Source organism: Stegostoma tigrinum, chromosome 32, assembly GCF_030684315.1.
Source record: "Stegostoma tigrinum isolate sSteTig4 chromosome 32, sSteTig4.hap1, whole genome shotgun sequence".
In the NCBI taxonomy this organism is placed as follows: domain Eukaryota; kingdom Metazoa; phylum Chordata; class Chondrichthyes; order Orectolobiformes; family Stegostomatidae; genus Stegostoma; species Stegostoma tigrinum.
This window is the reverse complement of record NC_081385.1, coordinates 5,389,914-5,412,172: the sequence shown is the minus strand read 5'-3', so window position 1 is coordinate 5,412,172 and position 22,259 is coordinate 5,389,914. Positions and strand designations below refer to the sequence as shown.

The following is a 22,259-nucleotide window of genomic DNA, read 5'->3' as shown; positions in this document are numbered from 1 at the left end:
GAGAGTGACAGCCCTTGATATCAAGGCCACATTTGACTGAGCATGGCATCAAGGAGCCTGAGCAAAACTGGAATCAATGGGTAACAGGGGGCAAATGCTCCCGTGGTCACAGTCATACCTGGCATACAGGAAGGTGGTTATGGTTGATGGAGGTCAGTCATCTTAACTCCGGGTCATCTCTGCAGGAATTCTTTAAGGTAGTGTTCTGGGGCTAACCGTCTTCAGCTTCTTCAATGATCTTTCCCCCATCATGAGGCCATAGTGGGTATGTTCGCACAACGTTCAGCACCATTCATGACTCCTTGGATACAGAAGCAGTCTCTTTAGGCACCACCTTCTGAATTCATGACCACTTCCATCTAGAAGGACAAGGACAGCAGATACATAGGAACACTACCACCTCCAAGTTTCTCTCCAAGCCACTCACCAGCCTCTCTTGGAAATATATTGCCCTTCCTTCAGTGTCACTGGATCAAAATCCTGGAACTTGCTCCCTAAGGCCATTGTGGGTTTGCGCACAGAAAATAGATGCAGTGATTTAAGAGGACAGGCAATAAATGCTGGCCTAGGTAGTGTTGTCTACAGTCCATGAATGAATGAAAAAAATTCTATGTAGTCCTGTGTGGATGATGAAGGATTTCTTGAGCAGACAAAGAAAAAAATCCAACAATTCTTTCCCAGGGTCGGGGGGTATCCCTGGCAAAGCTGTCATTTTTCATTCACTCCGGAGTTGTCTCTGAGAAGATAGTGGTGAACCCTCTTGTGAATCATTGCAGTGTTGGTGGGGATGCTGCCCTTCGTGTTAGGAAGGGAGTTCCTGGATATGGCCTAATGATGATGAGTGCCCCTCAGAATACCATATCAATGCCTAAGGTTTGCACAGAAATTTGCAAGCTTCATTTGGTCTGCTATCAATTTTAACATACTCAGTGCAAGCTGGCTCATAATTTTTATCTCCATCCTTCCCTTCCTTAGGCGATATTTGTTTGTACCAGTTTTTTGAACACTGCTATCGAACAAAGTTGCTGCTGCAGATCTTCATTGATTGATTTCATGCTGCGAAATTCTGTAAATGTCTACAGTGTACAAAGCTATAGAGTTTAATTCATCGGGAATAAACAAATGAAGAAGCGAGATAATGATAAAGAATTCAAAATGGGGTGAATGGCCTCCTTTTGCTCTGTAACCATACTGTGATACTGTCCCACTGCAATCTATCAAAGCAGACATTTCCTGTTAATGTACAGGAGTTCTGCATTTCCTGTTGTGTTACTAGCAGCTTCCTGTTTACCACAGCTACCAGAACATTGAAGAATTAGAAAAATTGACATTATAGAATTGCTTGACCCATAGATCAAAACATGCCTTAAATTCTAGAGTTTGAAATGAGATTGCTCCCTCATGTTGTAGACAATCTCCGTAAAGTATTTATGCTCACTGTGGTCATTTACACCAAATGAGTATTTTTATTGCAGCCAATGAGGAACCATTCAACATCCACTCCTTCCACCACTAACATACAGCGCCACAGTGTGTCCCATCTACAAGATGCACTGCAGCAACTCACCAAGGTTCCTTCGACAGCACCTTCCAAAACTGCAATTCCTACCACCTAGAAGGACACAGACAGCAATTCCCCCTTCAGACACTGGTAACAATCTCAGAAGACTTTGAGGCTTTTTCAGTTAGAAAGTGGTTGAGTAAACTGCGAAAATGTTGAACTGTGCTGATTAACTAACGCAAACAGCTAACAAATAATGAAAGCCACATTACCCTTAATAAATGCACATTGGTCTTTCTTTCTCGGTTTCTCCACATCTTTCATGAATGTGTTGTAATTTGGGTGTGAATAGATAATCAAGTGTAGTCCTTCTGTACCTTTCTGATGCAGTAGTTATTAGCCAACTGATCATTCTAACCTCTTGTGCATCCTGTGTGTCTTTGCTGTACCCCACTGGGATATGCCTTCAGCTGCCTGGCCTGCAATCTTCTGGAATTTCCACTGTAAAGCTTTTTTTTCCCTCCTTTTAGTCTTAAAAATGTATCACTTTATCTAAGCTTTGGGTCACCTATCCTGCCGACAGAAAGATCCCAGAGTTTGGTTTAAGTTAGGACATGGACAGCGGAAGTTTGGATGAACTCAAATTCAGGGTAGGAGGCCAGCTAGGGGCATGTTGGAATTGTCAAACTGAAAGGTGACAAAGGCATGGATGAAGATTTCAGTTGCTAACGCAGGAGTGGAAAATCGGTAAAGGTCATATATTTAGACTTCAAAAAGCATTCATGAGGTATGGCACATAATAAGATGACAGCCCATGTTGTTGAGGCAGTGTTTTAATACGGATAGAGGATCAACCAACAAATAGAAAACAGAGAGTTGGGGTAAGGGGGCATTTTCAAGTTGGTGACATGTAACTGTGGGATCAGAGCCAGGGCCACAATTATTTAAAATATTTATTAATGACTTGGATGAGGGAAGTGAACACAATAGCGGAGTTTGCAAGTGAACCAGTTTTGCTGAAGTCATCCCCATGACTTGAGACAATAACTCTGTTTCTCTCTCCGTAGATGCTGCCAGACCTGCCGAGTTTCTCCAGAAATTTCAGTTTTTATTTCAGATTTCCAACATCTGCAGTGTTTTGCCTTTATCAGTATGCATCCTGTTTGGTTTTGTGTACCATACTAAGATACTATCATTATGGTACTTATTTTTTATATTGGTGAGTACTAGGAGACTAGTGAACATAATGTCAGCTAACAAACCCTTTAATTTGTCCAATGCAGTTGGGTTTGTCTCCTCTAATTTGTATGAAAGATGATTATGTTGAAGAACAAATGGAATCGAATCAGACAACTGAAAGTTGCCTGCCAGCTGAGCAAGCATCCCCTCGTCCATGCCACCCAACAGCTCAACAAGCTACTGGCCCCAAAGCAAGGCTTTGCCATTTGGTGAAGGGCTCGTCAGGGTATGGATTTCAAATTTACTGCATCACGGATGAGCCAGGAATTTATATCCAAGAGGTTAGTTCACCCCTTACATCGGAAAGGGGACTGTTGTTTTAATGTTACTGCTGAGAAGAGTTGTTGATACCTATGTTTACAATAGCATTTATCAACAGAAATGGTTAAGGTAATTTTGGAACTTTTTTTAAAGAGATGTGCAAAGTGCTACACTTGCTCCTACACCTCCCCCCTCACCCCCATCCATGGCCCCCAGAAGACTTTCCACATCAAGCAGATGTTCACCTGCACATCTGCCAACATGGTATACTGCATCTGCTGTTCCCATTGTGGCCTCCCCTTCATCGGGGAAACCAAGCAGAGGCTTGGGGAACGCTTTGCAGAACACCTACGCTCAGTTTACACTAAACAACTGCACGTCCCAGTCACGAACCATTTCAACTCCCCACCCTATTCCGCAGATGACATGTCCACAACTATGCTACCCGAAAGTTACAGGAACAGCAACTCATATTCTGCTTGGGAACCCTGCGGCACAATGGTATCAATGTGGATTTCACAAGCTTCAAAATCTCCCCTCCCCCTACTGCATCCCAAAACCAGCCCAACTCATCCCTGCCTCTCTAACCTGTCTTTCCTCCCACCTATACCCTCCTCCCACCCCAAGCCCCACCCCCATCTCCCACCTACTAACCTCATCCCGCCCCCTTGACCTGGCCATCCTCCCTGAGCTGACCTATCCTCGCCCTATCTCCCCACCTACACTCACCTCTATTGGCTCCATCCCCGATTCTTTGACCTGTCTGTCTCCTCTCCACCAATCTTCTCCCTTATCCATGTTCTATCCGCCTCCCACCTCTCCCTATTTATTTCAGAACCCTCTTCCCCTCCCCCATTTCGGAAGAAGGGTCCAGACCCAAAATGTCAGCTTTCCTGCTCCTCTGATGCTGCTTGGTCTGCTGTGCTTATCCAGCTCCACACCTTATTATCTACTATTACACATTGTCAGGGTGTGGCCTCACTGAGGCATTGTACAACCGCAGCAAGACCCCTTTACTCCTGTATTTAAATCATAATGTAGGCCTACAGACTATTTGCCTTCCTGATAGCTTTCTGCACCTGTGATGCTAGATTTCATAACTTGGGAACAAGGAGACCCAAGTACCTATGGACACCATTGCTTCCCATTTTCTCACACTTTAAGAAACATCCTGCATCTGCATCTTTGTTCCTCCCTCCATCATGGATAGTCTCACACTTATCCAGTTGGTATCGCCTCTGACAAGTTCTAGTCTGTTCACTTTGCCTGTCTAAATTCCCCTGAAGGCTCTTTACATCACATTGGAACTCACATCCCAAACTACTTTTTGGGTCAAAACTTAGAAATATTTGGTCTCAAATCTTTTACATAGACTGTGACCCAAGCAGGGGTCTGTGCGACTGAACTGCCTGAGATCCCAAGAACGGCTCGTTTATTCCTACTCTGTTTTCTGTCTTAACCAATTCACAATTGATGCTGTATATTCCCCACCCCCCAACAAAGGGGTAGGATCTTCCCAGCCCCTAAATGATGTGGGCTATGGAGAGAAGGATGGGAAAATTGGGTGGAAAGTCCAGCAAGGCGTTTCTCAATGTTGAGAACAAAAAGTGGAATTTTCCAGCCAGTGTTGATTGTTGGGATAAGATTCTCACTGGTGGGAGACGAGAGGCCCATTTGCACTTTAGCATGTGCCCAGCATCCTCATTATCACTGTGCCTCATTGCTATGCACTTTCCCATTCTTCGCCTGCACGTTCACGATAGAGCCAGATGGTGACAGCTCACCACCTACTCGTCCAGACCTCCATCAGTTGCCACCATCTCAGAGCACAAACCATACGTCCACTGCCCCAGCACTGTCCACAAGGACCTCCAGATCCCGGTCAGCGGAGTGGGCTGACCCCTTCCTGACATGTCCAGAGCAAATAAAATGAACTGTGTAGAGAAGCTAATGATGACCAGTGCTTAGCTGAGTTTTAAAGATGGCACAGCAACAGGAATTCTGGGAGGTCCCAGCAGGTCAGCAGTTCTGCTTACAGAGAGTGGGAGAATGGGATGTGAGGGAAGCCATGGGGGTGTAGTGAGGTTTGCAGTGATAGCGCAAGAAAACTCATTAGGCTTTGAACGGGGGAGAAGCCTTCCATGAAATTCAACACAAATTACACTAAGACAATTTCTGACTACATTCAGCAATCTGTACTGTAATTCTCCTTACTAACTTCTGGTGTGGATCCTTTAAAAGTTTTCTGAAAGTTCAAATTCACCATATCTACTGCTCCTCCCATATCTATTTTGCTGGTTGCATCATCTAAAAACTCTAATTTGTTAGCCATGGGTTCCCTTTCAAAATACGTAAGAACGGAGGAGTCATTGGAACTCTCCACCACAGAAAGTGTGAACAGTGAATGTTTTAGAGAAAGAGATATATTAAGATCATAGTATAGAGTCCCTACAATGTGGAAACAGGCCCTTTGGCCCAACAAGTCCACACTGGCCCAGAGAATCCCACCCAGATCCATTCCCCTATAATCCACCTAATCCACACACCCCTGAACACTACGGGCAATCTATCATGGCCAATCCACCTAGCCTGCACATCTTTGGACTGTGAGAGGAAACTGGAGCATCCAGAGGAAACCCGCGCAGACACGGGGAGACTGTGCAAACTCGTCACAGACAGTCGCCCAAGAGTGGAATCGAACCCAGCCACCTACTGTTCTGCCCGCAGAGCAGGAGTTAGACGGTTAAGGGAGGGACAGTGAATGGTTAGATTCAGCTGTGTGATTTTTACCTTAGACATCCCTGGCACCATGAAACAGCAGTGTTAACCACTGACCGCCCCTTTTATTCGTTCTGAGGGGTTCAATAGGTATGTGGAGAAAATGGGAACGGGAGACTGAATAGGATGATCAGCCATGATCACATTGAAGAGCAGAGCAGGATTGAAGGGCTGAATGGCCTACTCCTGCTCCTATTTTCTATGTTTCTATCCATATTGACGGCACTTTCAAGAATGTCCAGTTATCACATCCTTTATAATAGATTCCAGCATTTGCCTTCTGACTGGAAACAGATCTGTAGTTCCCTGTTTTCAATCTTGTTCCATTCTTAAATAGTGAGGTTAGTTTTGCTAATTTCAAATCTGAAGAAACTGTTCCAGAATCAACAGAATTTTGGAAGTGTCGATAATCTTTACAGCCACCTCTTTTCATACTCTGAGATGTAGCTTCTCAATTCTAGGGGATTTATTAATTTTCAGACTCATTAATTTCTTCAGTGCGATTTCTTTCCTCTTATTATTTCCTCCTTTTTGCTCGATTCCCTACTTGCCCTGAAATTTTTTTTGCAATCTTCCTCCATAAGGACAGACAAAAAGTATTTGTTTAGTTTCTCTACCATTTCTGTATTTGTCAGTCTCTAACAATAATGAAACTCCATTTTTATTTGCAATCTTTTAATTTTTAAGCAGAACTATTGAAGCTTTCAGAGTCATTTTTAGGTGTCACAGTGTAACACAGCACAGAAACAGGCCCTTTCGGCCCAAACTGGTCCTAGCAAGATTACCTTCATGTTTTATGTTCTCCTTCTTTATAAGTATTTTGTCCTCCCAATCTTCAGGCTTACTTGGTTCTCTTTTTTTTGGTAACTTTAGAAGTCTCCTCCCATGGTCTAACACAGTCTTTAACTTCTTCTGTGGCTCATCCACAGGTGACACAAGTCAACACACCTTTGATTTGCCTCAGAAACAAAAGCCTCTTGCTGTACATATGGCTCGGTGTAACATGGAAATAACTCTTACATAGGGTGCCTTTTACTTAATCTGTACAACTTTTGGATTTATTGGGCTCTGTGCCCTTATCACGTCTGTTTGTTTCATCACAAGCTGTCAGCCACCTACTGTTCTGCCCGCTACTGCCTGCAGAGCATGAGTTAGAGGATTAAGGGAGACAGTGAATGGCTAGATTCAGATTTTTACCTTGGACAGCCTCCAGCATTTGCATCATCCCTCTGCAGAAAAGCACAGTACAGTAGCCAAAAAAGAAGCAAATTAATCAAAATAATTTGTCAGCAGTTGCCAAATATGTTTTGTGTGCTCTACTTAAACTTATAGGTTAGTGTAACTCAGTGACTACCCCCTACATCAAGCGGACTGCATGGATTACACACATTTTCCTTTTCTGGTCCTGGCACTTGATAAAAACATCAACAAGTGGAATGTGTCCACCAATACACAAGCATCGTACAGCACCAGAACACGTCTTAATATCTTTCACCTCGAGGACCTTACCTCTAATCTCAGGATTTTTATTGGAGGTATATTCCAAAACAATAAAAACCCAGCCCGAAGTGTCATTGAATCATTATAGCACAGAATAAGGCCATTCGAGCCACTCTTTATACAGTATCCAGTCTGTCCCATTCCCCCAATCTTATTCACAACTTTATTTTCTTCAAGTGCCCAAACAATTTCATTTTGAAATAATTGATTTGCTCACTTCCACCATCCCCAAGGACAGTGAGTTTTAGGATATTACAAATCATTTATTCCTCCATGGAATGTGGGTGTTTCTCGGGATTTGTCACTTATCCCTAACTGTCCTTGACTTCTGGCTTTGTGGGCCATTTCAGGCAGTACTTACTATTCAGCCACATGGAGTCACACGTAAATCAGGTCAAGTAAGGAAGGCAGATTTCCTTCCCTAATGGATAGTAGCAGTTAGCACAGTGGCTCAGTGCTTAGCATTGCTGCCTCACAGCATGAGGGACCCGGGTTTGATTCCACTCGTGGACAACTGACTGTGTGGAGTTTGTACATTCTCCCCGTGTCTGCATGGGTTTCCTCTGGATACTTCACTTTCCTCACACAGGCCAAAGATGCGCAGGTTAAAGTGGATTGGCAGCCACACATTCTCTCTTCCCCCCCCCCCCCCCCCCCCCCCCAAGTGTAATTCCTGGTCCAGTAGATATCCCAGATGTTAACCTGAGACATCAGCCTGGGCATGCACTGGGTTCTGACAGCTGCAGATAGTAGCACTAGGGCCAGTAACTTCAGGCTCTGGTCATTCTCATCTGCCCACATGTGGGTCTTCACCCGCTGCTTCTCCACATAGAGGGTGGGCAACACCTGTTGGGGGTCCATGCTCTACCTGGACTCATAACTGCTCCCTCATTCAACACTGCAATCTGAGACTTACTAAGGCCCAGGAAGAATCCTGCAGGAGCTACTTCCATCTCCGATGCAGAAGGCCAAAATCTATTGAGAATGTCAGAAATAGAGAAGCATATCAGTTACACTGCTCCCTAGCCCTCACATCAATCATGATGAGTACCAAGCCCATGGCTTTGTGAATTGCTATGCCATTGCTAGCTATGTATTCTTCCCAAGTTGAAGCCAGTCATATTCACCATTGACAATGACCCCTCCCATCAGATTCCTGTCTCTTCATCTTGAAGTGTCCCCCTTCACTACAATCATTCCCTCAACAAACTGGTCTGTGCAGCCCCAACACCAGACTTGAGATGACCACTCTACCCACAATTCCAGAGTCACCCCCAATAAATCGCCCTGATTGTAAGTGTTCAAACTTCCTGGGCTGATGTGACAGGATAGCTCTGATCAAGAACGGCCGAGGTCCCAGACTGATGTCTCCCCAGCAGCCCGACTGACCCAGGTTTGTGCTTAACCTGCAGGACTGACCTACAAACAAATATACAGCTCACTGAGGTCTGGCAGGACCAACTCCCTAGACTGCAATTAGATGAGGAACTTGAGTAGGTGAGGGTTGGGGGGTGGGGGGGGGGGGGGGGTGGGGGAAGGACTACAGTGGTATGAGAATGGTCTGACAGCAGCCACCATGACATGGTGAAGCTGGTAGTTTGGCAATGTCCAGTGTGGTGGATGAAGGGCGGAGAAGACCAGTGTTCGTGGAGTACAGAGGGAAATGGTGGTAACAGCAGAGCTGGATTTAGGAAGGAGAAGCTAGTGGTGAGCTGTCGCTGCTCGGAAAATGCTCTGACTTTCACATCAGGTTTTGGCACTGTCTAGTTTCTCAGGGAAGGAGAGGAGGACGGAGAGCTACAGATATTTCCTAAGCACGATATGTTCAAAGATTTCTGACCCAGGTAAGACTTGAACCTGGGCCCCTAGCTCAGAGGTTGGGACACAAGCACTACACCACAAGAACCCTTAGGGAGCTGCATAGAAATGAGGTGAAAGTAGGTGTAACTAACAAAGAATTGTAAATGCACGGAAATAAGCTGGTCACTACTCGTTATTGGGTTCCCCAAGGTGAAAACGGGATTTTTTAAAAAATCATTGTCAGCAATCTGATTTTTCCAACTTTCATCCCACTGTTGACAACTTTCAAGGGAATGGAAAATGGTCTCCATGGCATTGACTTTAGACTGTCACTACAACCTATTTTTAAGTTTTCTGAAAGCACATTAAAAAAAGCTGCATTCCTGCCTCCAGAATGATTAGTCCTTCAATTTTCAAGTGTTAATTTAAAAGCTGTTAATTTTTTCATACTTCAAAAAATTTGGCACACTCAAAATAGCACTCCTACCTTTTTAGGTGAGATTTCTCTTTCCCTGAGAGAGAAACAGAGTTCAGAGTTCATGTTTTGAGTTAGTGACCTTTCATCAGAACTGGAATGAGAAACCATTAACCTGAAATATTCACTTTTGTCTTCACTGATGATGCCATATGAGTTATCCATTTCCAGCAGTTTTTCTTGGTTTTATTTCAGATTTTGAGCACTCACAGTAGTTTGCTTCCATTTGTTCTTTTAATATCAGTTCTCTCTGCCTGTAGGATCAAAATTAAAATTTGAGGAGGTGATGCCAACAGGGAAAGTTAAAATTCCAAACAGGGGACTGTGGTAGCGACTTGGTGATTCCCAAGGAGTGTAATGGCACAACGCATGTCATACGTTGAAATAATTCACCGGCAAAAGCACTTGTGGTCATCCATTAAATTTACTACAAAGCCTCAGGAGGCTGGGAGGAGAATGGCAGTTATGTAAAGCAGGCTGTATTGGATTAGGGATTCAAACAAATCAATCTGGAATTGAAAGTTCAGTGATATTGACCATGAAACTCTCTTCGATTTTCATAAACACCCACCTGGTTCACTAGTCTCCATTGCAGAAGGAAATCTGCTATCCTTACCTGGACTGGCCCGCAGGGGACTCCATGTGGTAGATTTCTAGCTGCTGTCCGGAATTGCTAATCAAACCTCTCCAGTCAAAGGCAATTAGGGAAGGGTGACAAGTGCTGACCTAGTAAGTTACACCCATAAACAAATAAAAAATACAAACGTGCAGCCATCAGAGCATAAACATGAAGAAAAGTCAGAGAAAAGCTCTGTATGAGACAGCAGTACTCAGTATAAAGGTAGCTCATAGTGTATATAACCAGTTAACTAGACTCACTAAAAGCAAGCGATTAAAGGACAAGCTAGAGATGGGAGCGACTCAGAGCAATAGTGGTGTACCCTTGTCAATGGAGTGTCACAGATTGCAGTGCAGACAGCAAATGCTTCAGAGAACCCAGGCAGTAACAAATCCATGGAGGACAATCTGGGCAGAGTCAAGCAAGTACAACCCATAAATACAGCTGCAGCAGTCCAAGGTAAGGTCACACTGGAGTTCTCTCAAAGTATTAGCCCCGAAAACGCTGACAAAGGCAACAAGGACGAAGGTTAAAGTAACTTCTCAGATTTCATCAACATTGAAGACTGCAACACATTTAGAAAATATGCTGGAATGTCAGTCAGCTGGAGGAAGCGCTTTTGCTGCGCCCATTTTGTTGTTGCTCAGCACTGCCTTCGTCTTTGTGTGCAGATTGGGAAACTCTCTCAGACTGGAATGTGGGAAAACCAAACTAAAAATTGAATTTTACAATAGTTTTCTCCCAAACTAGAAATTGAAAAAGCCAGGAAAAAAAAGGTACAACTGTTTTACATGCATGACCCTGACACTTTCCATTCATAATCTGGGTGCGGAGATTCTGTAAATTCCTCACGATTCCCTGAAATAAGTAGAAATAAAATCCGAGAGATCATCAACCCCTGAATCCAAATTCCAGACAGCAGAGGCTGGTGTGTCTGTCAGTAAATCGATCCTGGAATTTTGCATTAAATGACTTCAAATGCAACAGGACAGAAACTCAAGTCACACGCGAGACCACAAGTAATTATTTTCTAATCAACCTGTTCAGATGTATGACATCTCTGAAGCAGGAAGGGATTTGAATCCAGAGATAATGGGAACTGCAGATGCTGGAGATTCCAAGATAATAAAATGTGAGGCTGGATGAACACAGCAGGCTTGGTGCTTGGCCTGCTGTGTTCATCCAGCCTCACATTTTATTATCTAGGGATTTGAATCCAGTTGTCCTGGCTCAGAGATAAGGGATACTACCTCTGCACCAGACAAGCCCATTACCAGATGTACGATTAATATGAAAATAGGGAGATGTTGGACAAGCTAGGATATTTGTCTTTAGAGCACAGGAGACTGAGAGAAGTGTATAACTCATAAGGAGGCATGGATAGGGTGAATGCATTCAGTCTTTTTCCCCAGGGTTGGAGAATCAAGGACTAGAGGGCATTAGTTTAAAGGTAAGAAGGGAAAGAATACAATGGGAACCTGAGGGGCATTTTTTAAAAAAAAGAGTGGCATGTTTATGAAATGAGCTGCCAGAAGGCCTCGAGGCAGGTACATTAACATTTAAAAGGCATTTCGATGGATACACAGATAGGAAAGATTTAGAAGGGTTTGGGCCGAGTGCAGGGAAATGGGGTTAGCGTGGATGTTCGGCATGGACCAGTTTGGGCCTCTATGTATGGCTTAGAAAGGGGTGGACGCTGGGGAGTTGTTTCCATTAGGCAGGGAGACTAGTACCCGTGGGCACAGCCTTAAAATTAGAGGGGGTAAATTTAAAACTGAAATGAGATGACATTTCTTCAGCCAGAGAGTGGTGGGCTTGTGGAATTCATTGCCACGGAGTGCAGTGGGGACCGGGACGTTAGATGCCTTCAAGGTAGAGATCGACAAATTCTTTATCTCAAAAAGAATCAAGGGCTACGGGGAGAGTGCAGGGAAGTGGAGTTCAAATGCCCATCAGCCATGATTTAAATGGCAGAGTGGACTTGATGGGCCAAATGGCCTTACTTCCACTCCTATGTCTTATGGTCTGTGGTGTTGGACTCTCTATGACCTCATCAAGTATCCTGTCCTTGATGGCTACATGGCACCTTCTGAGTAAAGACAGCCACTAGGGGTCAGTCTGCACCTGCCAAGTGAGAAGGACAAGGGACAAGGCATGGAATTCACCACCAAGTTTTGACGTGGAAATGTAAGGCTGTTCCTGTACCATTACTGTGTCAACATCTGGAATGTTGCAGGCCCCGTCCTTCCCATCACCACACCATATGTACGTCCCATAGACTAATCAAGATAGCTCATCACCTCCAGGGCAACCAGGGAGAAGTAATAGGTAACTGACCCCCGACTGTCCCAATTCACACATGAATAATCAGGGGACGAGACTGAGAGGTTACCCAGTGCCAGTGAGGTGAGGATTGGACCCGGGCACAAATAGGTGCCTTTCGAGCTAAGGGAAAGTTTAGAAAGAGGCAGTTCATGAACACAAAGAATAACATGAACTCTGCACCAACTATAATAAATGCTACAGACACTCAGCGCTAGGCAGTGGCCTAGCGGTATTTATGCTAGACTGCTGGTCCAGATGACATTCTAGGAGCCCAGGTTCAAATCCCGTTGTTACGGCAGATGTTAGAAGTTGATGCAAATTTTTAAAACGTCTGAATCCAAAGTCTAATGATGGCCACAAATTGATTGTCAAATTGTTGGTTCACTGATGATCTTTAGGGAAGAAACTGCCATCCTTGATAATAAAATGTGAGGCTGGATGAACACAGCAGGCCAAGCAGCATCTCTAAACTGCCATCCTTACCTGTTCTAGCATACACATGACCCCAGACCCACAGCAATGTGGTTAATATTTAACTATCTTCAGGACAACAAATGCTGCGCAGCTAGTGACACCCTCAACCCGTGAATGAATTAAGGAAAAAAGAAATCCTTAAGTAAAAAAAAACATGATACGTTGTTGGTGATAAACTGGAGGAACTGCAGGTAGTTAATGTTCCTGGCTACACATTGAAATGAGAGAGTTGCTCTCAAGTGCGATGTGAAATCGGAACATTCACTGCAACCTATAAACAACGGATGTCTGTGAAGAATCTTCAAACAAATCTTTACACATCTGCAAAGTGCCTGCTACTAACAAGTACGGGCACGAAGTTCAGAAACGTAGATACATCCCGTACAGACGAGGACAGCATTTTGCTCAGAAACAGTTCCTCAGTACACATGCTATCCGCACCTGTGACATCGCACAACAGGAGGTACTAAAAATAATTTTGTTTCTCTAAATATTTCACATCTTGTTGTTCTGAACAAGCACCAGCACAAGGTCAAGAAATCAAAATGTAAACAGATAAAATGCAGGAGGGGGGCATTCAGGACACTACCAGCTCTTTGAAAAATTCACCTCACTCCCCAACTCTTTCCCCACAGCCCTGCATATGTTCCTCTTTCAGGTATTTTATCAAATTGCCTTCAGAGAGTCACCATTAAATCTGCTCCACTGCTTTACATCTTAAGAATTTTGGTGCCAGAGAACAGTCGAACTGGACCTGCCCAGATGTTGCCAGACCTGCTGAGTTTCTCCAGCATTTTCAGTGTTAGTCACTGCACTCTTGGGTTACTGACCGTCCTGCCAATGAAAATAGTTTCTTATTTACTCTGTCAAAACCACTCCCTCAGAATGAATATGATATTATATAAAGGTGCAGAAGCACTTTTTAAAAAAAAATGTAAGCAGTCATTAAGAAAGGTGAAATAACTGCACAGGGGGTCAGTATCCTGTCAAAAGTCACCCTTTATTTACACATGGAGAGTCCTTGACACTGATCCAGCTCTCAGACAGCTAACAGGACCGCTGACATTCCTGCTTCTATCTGTCTGCCAGGGCTCCCTGATTGGACCAGATTAACAGTCCCAGTCAGTGAACTCATACTCTATGAGGTCTAACTGGCTGACCTCATTGTAATCGGTACAAAAGGAATAATAAAGGATTTGTAATAAAAGGTCCCTGATGCTTAAAATCTTCTCACAGTTGAGTATGTTTTTCTGGTTTCAGACTCTAGAGGGGGCAGTAGGCATGCCTGTGAATATTCTTGAATAAAATTTATCATTCTCCTCTCCACATCCATTTTAAAATATCAAATTTCATAAAAAAACCTTTGTAAAGTAGAACATCCTGACACATTTCAGACTGGTGTTAGTTTAATTGCTATAAGGTGACAGAACAGGAAGGTCTTGGTGGGAATCAAATAGTGGTTGAATTCAACACAGTGAGAGTGTGGGGGCAGAGATTGGCCCAGAATAGGCCTATAAGAACTAGAAGCATGAATAGGCCATTCAGCCCCTCAAGCCTGCTCCACCATTTAAACACAATCATGGCTGATCGCAGATAACAAGGTGTAGAGCTGAATTTTCTGAAGAAGGGTCTAGGCCCAAAACATCAGCTTTCCTGCTCCTCTGATGCTGCTTGGCCTGTTCATCCAGCTCTACACCTTGTTATCTCAGATTCACCAGCATCTGCAGTTCCTACTATCTCATGACTGATCTCACCTCAGTTTCAATTCCACTTTCCTGCCTGCTGTCCATAATCCTTCAATCCATTACTGATTAAAAATCTGTCTATCACCTTCTTAAATTTTCTTTGTCGTGGTATCTGCTGCACTTTGGAGAAATGAATTGCACAGAATCGCTCCAGATCTGCCACCCTTCAGCCAAAAATTATACCCTCTTATTCCAGATTACCCCACAAGGGAATGCATCCACTTCATGTCGATTTTGTCAACACCTTTTAGTGTCTAACATAACTCAATTAGGTCATTCTTCTAAACTCCAGTGAGTATAGAACTAAACTGCTCAATTTCTACTCACAAAACACTGGTGTTTCATCTCATCGTCCTCTCCCAAGTTTATTGAGCCTCCTAACAGAAATAGAAACATTCATTCATGGAATTATCCCACCCCTAATTGTCCAGATGGATGTGAAGTGTCTGCCTTGTTGCTGGTGTCGCATGTAGGCCAGACAAGGCAAGGATAACAGTTTCGTTCCTTAAAGGGGATTGGTGAACCAGATGCATTTTTCCAACAATCGACAATGAATTCACGGTCATCATTAGGCTCTTCATCCCAAATTATTATTGAATTCAAAGTCTACCATCTGCCGTGGCAGGATTCAAACCTGGGTCTCTGGATTAACAGTCCAGCAATAATACCACTAGATCATCACCTCCTCACGAGTACAATCCAGGCAAACACTCCAGTGCAGTGCTGAGGGAGTGCTGCACTGCCAGAGGAACCGACATGAAACCTAGGCCCCATCCACCTGCTTCAGGAGATGGGAAAGATCCCCTCGGGGCAGCACAGTGGCTCAGTGGTTAGCACTGTTGCCTCACAGTGCCAGGAACCCAGGTTCAATTCCAACCTTGGCCAACTGTCTGTGTGGCGTTTGCACATTCTTCCCATGCCTGCATAGGTTTCCTCCCACAGTCCAGAGATGTGCCAGCAAGGTGGATTGGCCATGCTAAATTGCCCATAGTGTTCAGGGATGTGCAGGTTAGGTGGGTTAGACATGGGAAATTAGGGGAAGTGGGTCTGGGTGGGATGCTCTTCGGAGGGGCAATGTGGAGTTGTTGGGCCGAATGGCCTGTTTCCACACTGTAGGGATTCTATGATAGTTATGCCTGGTGTGCTGCCAGTGTTTATTCTCAATTTACATTATTTTAAAACAAATCCCAGTGTACTGGTCGCTGCTTCTTGTGGGATCTTGCTGAGCAAATTAGCTGATGCCTATTGTACATTTCAACAGTGAGTACTCTTCAGAAAGTACACAATTGACTGTAACGCACTTTGAAGCATCTAGTGACTGAAATGTGCTACATAATGCAAGTCTTTCTTTATTCAACACCCAGAATTTAACAGATATCAGAAGGGAAAGTTTTCTCATCTATAGTTGGACACATTCCTGGAGATTTCATTGCATAACGGACAGTCTCCGACCAGCCCTGTCTGGTCAAACAGCCTAATTTCCCCCACTATCTTTAATATTTTTGTAACTAATAAAGAGAAGGGTTTTTATTTAAAATGGAAAGAAACAATTTATTGTCCATGGTTTGCTAAGTTTTTTGCTGGCAGCAAAGAGAAATATTTTTCCTGAAACTTCCAGAACATTCCTGAGGGTGCAGGGAGATTTTCCAACTTCCAACCGGTGGCTTGTGAACCATTTCCAGAAACACTTGAATCCTACGACAGGATTAAAATTCCATTCCAGGTAGATGCCCAGGACTCAATTTAAAGATCTACCCTCAGATCCTGCAAGCATTTGACTTGTTTTCACTCTGAAGGGGCAGGGAAACATCTGTCCATCGAGAATCCCTGAGCGGAAGCTGATCTGTGCCTCTGATCCCTCCCTGCCCCAACTTAGCTCGTGCACACCCTGAAGGGGCGTTAGCAACAGAGCTTTGCTAGACACACCCCAAAACCCAACAGAAGTCCAAGTCTGAACCTTACAGGTCAAGAACCTTGCTCCATCTCTGTGATCAGCTCAGTTTGCCAGCCAACTGGCCATCTGTGGGAAACCACCAAAAGGACCAGTGAAAATGACCGAAATGCAGGCCGCTACTTCTCCTGTTGGATGTTTCTCAGCTTCTTCTCGATTCGACGTTCCACCCGCAGAAGTCTGATCTTTTTCCAGAGGTTTCGGGTCTGCCGGCGGCTGAACTTCAGCTCGTTCTGAAAGAGTGCCAAGTGGTTTGCCATGTGCTCCTGGTCCCTGTTGGCAGCGTTTCCCATGACGTTCTTCAGGATCAGCGTCCAGTAGGCCGAGATGTCGGAGCCTTCTGTGATTGAAGCGAGAACCGTCACCCCATCCTGTTCCTGGCTGAGTGCGTGCAGCTCCTGTTTCCCGTTGTCACTGATTTCATTTAAATACAGGCTGAAAACAAAACACATTAACATTACACAGTGCAACCGGTGGTGCAGTGGTAGCATCCCTGCCCCTGAGCTGGGAGATCTGGGTTCAAGTCATACCTGCCTCAGAGGTGGATCATAACATGTTCGAACAAGTTGATTAAAGTGCAACACGTGACATTTAACCATTTATCTGCCCAAACTATGAAATTCTGCATTTATATAGTGCCCCTGAATAACCCTGCGAAATATTGAGAATGTTTTTTTGTTATTAACACAAACTTCACAATAGAATCACTATAGTGCAGTTAGTGGCCACTTGACACATCAAGTCTGCAGTAACCCTCTTTGAAAGGGCTCCACCCCATCACCATACCCCCACATTTAGCATGGCCAATCCACCTAACCTGAACATCTTTGGACTGTGGGAGGAAACCCTCGCAGACATGGGGAGAACGTGCAAACTCCACGCAGACTGTCGCCCGAGGTTGGAATCAGGCCCGGGTCCCTGGCGCTGTGAGGCAGCAGTGCTAGCCACCGAGCCACCGTGCCACCCTGTCCTGGGGAGGTGGGGGGCACACCAGAAGACGTTTCATCCCAGTCACTACTCTGTCTGCCTCAGAAACACAGACAATAAGAAAAAGTCCGTGCCAGAAAACAGAGGCTTTCAAAATATCAATACAGGACAGTGGCTCAGTGGTTAATGCTGCTGCCTCACAGCACCAGGGACCTGGGTTCGATTCCACCCTCGGGCGACTGTGTCGAGTTTGCACAGTCTCCCCGCGTCTGTGTGGATTTCCTCCAGCTTCCTCCCACAGTCCAAAGATGTGCAGGTTAGGTGGATTGGCCATGCTAAATTGCCCATAGTGTTCAGGGATGTGTAGATTAGGTGGGTTACAGGGAGATGTATTTGGTTGGGATGCTCTGAGGGTCAGTGTGAACTTGTTTGGCCGAAGAGACTGTTTCCACACTGTAGAGACAGATGATGATATGCTAAACATTCCAGGTATAGATCAAAAGGACAAACGAAGAGCTGCTTGAAATTGCAGCAGTGAAAAGAACTCTTAAAAAGTGATGTTCAGAAAAGAAAATGTTAGTATTTTGGCCAATTTGCTCATTATTTTGAGCAGAGCTAGAAAGCCGCAGGAAGCTCTTCTAGAGTGTAAAATGTAGGGCAGCAGAAAGAGGAGCCAAATGGGGGCCAATGTTGAATGACAGAGAGAAAGCAGCTGCAAGTGAAAAAACAGGGGGATGAGAGGAAACTGTAAAAAACACAACACCATTTCAGCACATCCCCTTCACAGAAGGAACTGTAAGCAACAATAATTATTAAAACATCCTGAGACAATCTGACACTGAATCATGAACTAAAATCAGAGATAATGTGACTAAGAAAGCTTGGATAAAGCTAAGAGATGGGGAGGTTTTTAAGAAGTGTTTGAAAGCAGGATTGAGGGCTGGTGGAGGGGGGATGAGAGAGGGAGTTTCTGAGGCAGCTGAAGGCTAAGCTCTCAAATGATGCAGCAATAGAGGCACTGGGCTGGGATGGAGTCACATTTCACACAGACATAGAATCCACAGGTATTTGAGAGAGACACTTGAACATGAAAGAGGACTGGGAACACCAAGCTCATCACCAGTGACTGAAACATGCAAGATTAAGATTATGAGGGCTCTTGACTGGGTGGACATAGACAGAATGTTTCCTCTTATGGGAAAATCTAAAAAGAGACAGTTTAAAATGAAAAGTTGTCCATTTAAAAACTAAGACTAGAAAGGTGCATTCTTAAAATGGCCAAGTCCATTCCTCCCAACGTATGTCAATGGCAGTTGACGGACAGGGTTAGGGTTAAGACCAGGAGAGATCCCTGATCGGTCATATCTTGGAAAATTATTGAAGCTTCTTCCATCGCGATCCATAGTCCAGACTACAACATGCAGACTGCCTTAGCAACTCAAACTGTAACACTACTGAGGCTAAACAATCACTCTCTGACAGGTACTGTTCTGAAAACTTTTAACATCTGACTCACTGGCTTGGCAGCAGATTGTCCTGGGGCTTGTCCTGTCTTGTCTAGTCTACAATCATTATTCATCATTTGGCACAAAAAAAGCCACACAGATAAAAGTTAAATTACTGAGAATGCTGGAAATCTCAAGTTAAAAACGTGCTGGAGAAACTCAGCAGGTCTGGCAGTATCTGTGGAGAGAGAAAAAAACTCAACGGTTTCAAATCCAATCTGGTTGAAGTGTGAAATTGGATTTCAAACTTTAACAGTGTTTCTCACTTCGCCGATGCTGCCAGACCTTTTGAGATTCTCCAGCGTTCTCCCTTTTTATTTAAGGCACACATTCTGAAACCAACCCAGCAAAGACCAGGCCAACAGCGAACCCTTTTATTAAAATACAAAGAGAGCTGATGCAGGCAAAAAGAACAACAAACAGATTTCAACACCACACCCGCTGATTAAAATGGATTACCTTGCAACTTTTGACAACGTAAATGCAAACCACAATTTTCTGCTGAACCAGTTGAAAAAGGAAGAAGGAGGAAGTCATCACAACTTACAATACACCTCAAACAAGTAGAAATAATTACGAGTTCAAGTCTGCTGACATCTGGCAAAAATACCTTGCAGTTCTTCTGTCTCTTCTTCAAAGACAATAGACAATGAGTGCAGGAGTAGGCCATTCGGCCCTTCGAGCCAGCGCCAGCACCACCATTCATTATGATCATGGCTGATCATCCACAATCAATATCCTGTTCCTGCCTTATCCCCATAACCCTTGATTCTACTATCTTTAAGAGCTCTATCCATCTCTTTCTTGAAAGTATCCGGAGACTTGGCCTCCACTGCCTTCTGGGGCAGAGCATTCCATATATCCACCACTCTCAGGGTAAAAAAGTTTTTCCTCAACTCTGATCTAAATGGCCCACCCCTTATTTTTAAACTGTGTCCTCTGGTCCTGGACTCACCCATCAGCGGAAACATGTTTCCTGCCTCCAGAGTGTCCAATCCCTTAATACTCTTATACATCTCAATCAGATCCCCTCTCATCCTTCTAAACTCAAGTGTATACAAGCCCAGTCGCTCCAATCTTTCAACATATGATAGTCCCGCCATTCCGGGAATTAACACCGTGAATCTACGCTGCACTCCCTCAATAGCAACAATGTCCTTCTTCAAATATGGAGACCAAAACTGCACACAATGCTCCAGGTGCGGTCTCTGCCCTCTGATACAAGTCTCTGGTATATTGACCTGGAGATATCTGTACTTGTCCAATTCTGGCCTCTTCAACTTACCAGAATTTAATCGCTCCCCCCACCATTGCTTGCAGTTAACCCCAGGTAAGGGGCAGAAATGCAGCAATCTGACTGGCTAGCAGGTCCAACAGTGCCACAGTTTGGAAGTGGATAGTAGTGGTATTGCCGTTAGTCCCAAGAAAAGATCAGAAATCACACAACACGTTATGGCCTCGGCCCGAAACATCAGCTTTTGTGCTCCTAAGATGCTGCTGGGCCTGCTGTGTTCATCCAGCTCCACACTTTGTTCCCGGTGCGACTTCCTCTACATTGGGGAAACCAAGCGGAGGCTTGGGGACCGCTTTGCAGAACACCTCCGCTCAGTTCGCAAAAAACAACTGCACCTCCCAGTCGCAAACCATTTCCACTCCCCCTCCCATTCTCTTGATGACATGTCCATCATGGGCCTCCTGCACTGCCACAATGATGCCACCCGAAGGTTGCAGGAACAGCAACTCATATTCCGCCTGGGAACCCTGCAGCCATATGGTATCAATGTGGACTTCACCAGTTTCAAAATCTCCCCTTCCCCTACTGCATCCCTCAACCAGCCCAGTTCGTCCCCTCCCCCCACTGCACCACACAACCAGCCCAGCTCTTCCCCTCCACCCACTGCATCCCAAAACCAGTCCAACCTGTCTCTGCCTCCCTAACCGGTTCTTCCTCTCACCCATCCCTTCCTCCCACCCCAAGCCGCACCCCCCGCTACCTACTAACCTCATCCCACCTCCTTGACCTGTCCGTCTTCCCTGGACTGACCTATCCCCTCCCTACCTCCCCACCTACACTCTCTCCACCTATCTTCTTTACTCTCCATCTTCGGTCCGCCTCCCCCTCTCTCTCTATTTATTCCAGTTCCCTCCCCCCATCCCCCTCTCTGATGAAGGGTCTAGGCCCGAAACGTCAGCTTTTGTGCTCCTGAGATGCTGCTTGGCCTGCTGTGTTCATCCAGCCTCACATTTTATTATCCACACTTTGTTATCTTGTGATCTCCAGCATCTGCAGTTCCTACTGTCTCTGAAACACGTTATAGTCCAACAGGTTTATTCGAAGTCACAAGCTTTCAGTGCCTCGCTCCTCCTTCAGGTGTTAGTGAGATAGTATCAGACACAATTTATAAGTAAAAGATCAAAGGGTCACACCACTGGGGATGTTCTTTCACTTATAAATTGTGTCTGATGACACCCCTCTCACTAACACCTGAAGGAAGAATAACACTCCAAAAGCTTGTGATTTCAAATTAACCTGTTGGACTATAACCTGGTGTTGCGTGATTTCTGACCTTGTCCACCCCAGTCCAACACCAATACCCAAGAAAGCCAGCAAAAGGAATCCCAGACCCAGGGAAGTGAACACATTGGACCGGGAGCATTTTGCAACTTTAGAGGCAGGGACAAGGGAACAGTGAAGGGAAGGGCTTTTGAAGTGTCTCCATGGGACAAGGAAGTGTGGTATTATCTTCCGGCTGGGTGTGTGGGGATATGCATGATGGGCACCCAAGGCTAGTAACTTCATTCCTTTTTGCACCTAGAAACTTGGAAAATAAAGACAGGCTGTTCACTCCCCGCTGCCTGCTCAGGCCAGCTGTGTTACCTGGACTGATAATATCCCAGATATCTGAGCTTTTAAGCAGCTCGACAGACCTCTTAATTTACTCGGCCTCCAGCCCGCTGACAGTCACCCAGAGACTGAAGCCCAGCCCATGGTTTATATACCTCCTGTGACTAGCATACATTTACACTGTGATGGTGTAGCCCCTGTACTCAGTACAGAAACAGCACTCTCTCCTTCTCTGACACTCAGTAGCAACAGTCTGTACCACCCACAATAGGCATTCAGCAATTTGATAGTCTGTTCCAAACCTGTGATCTCTA

The 22,259-nt window shown here is 44.8% G+C and overlaps 1 protein-coding gene across 2 annotated transcripts in view; it reads right to left on the bottom strand.

The window, feature by feature from the left end:
- Positions 1-16,066: 16,066 nt before the first annotated feature.
- The window catches only part of nlrx1 (NLR family member X1), a 42,449-nt gene continuing 36,256 nt past the window's right edge, over positions 16,067-22,259 (bottom strand). For both annotated transcript variants that reach the window (XM_048561930.2, XM_048561929.2), the window contains exon 8: positions 16,067-17,103. In XM_048561930.2, the coding sequence (XP_048417887.2) occupies positions 16,788-17,103 (316 nt within the window). In that variant the 3' untranslated portion in view covers positions 16,067-16,787. The remainder of the gene's footprint in view (positions 17,104-22,259) is intronic.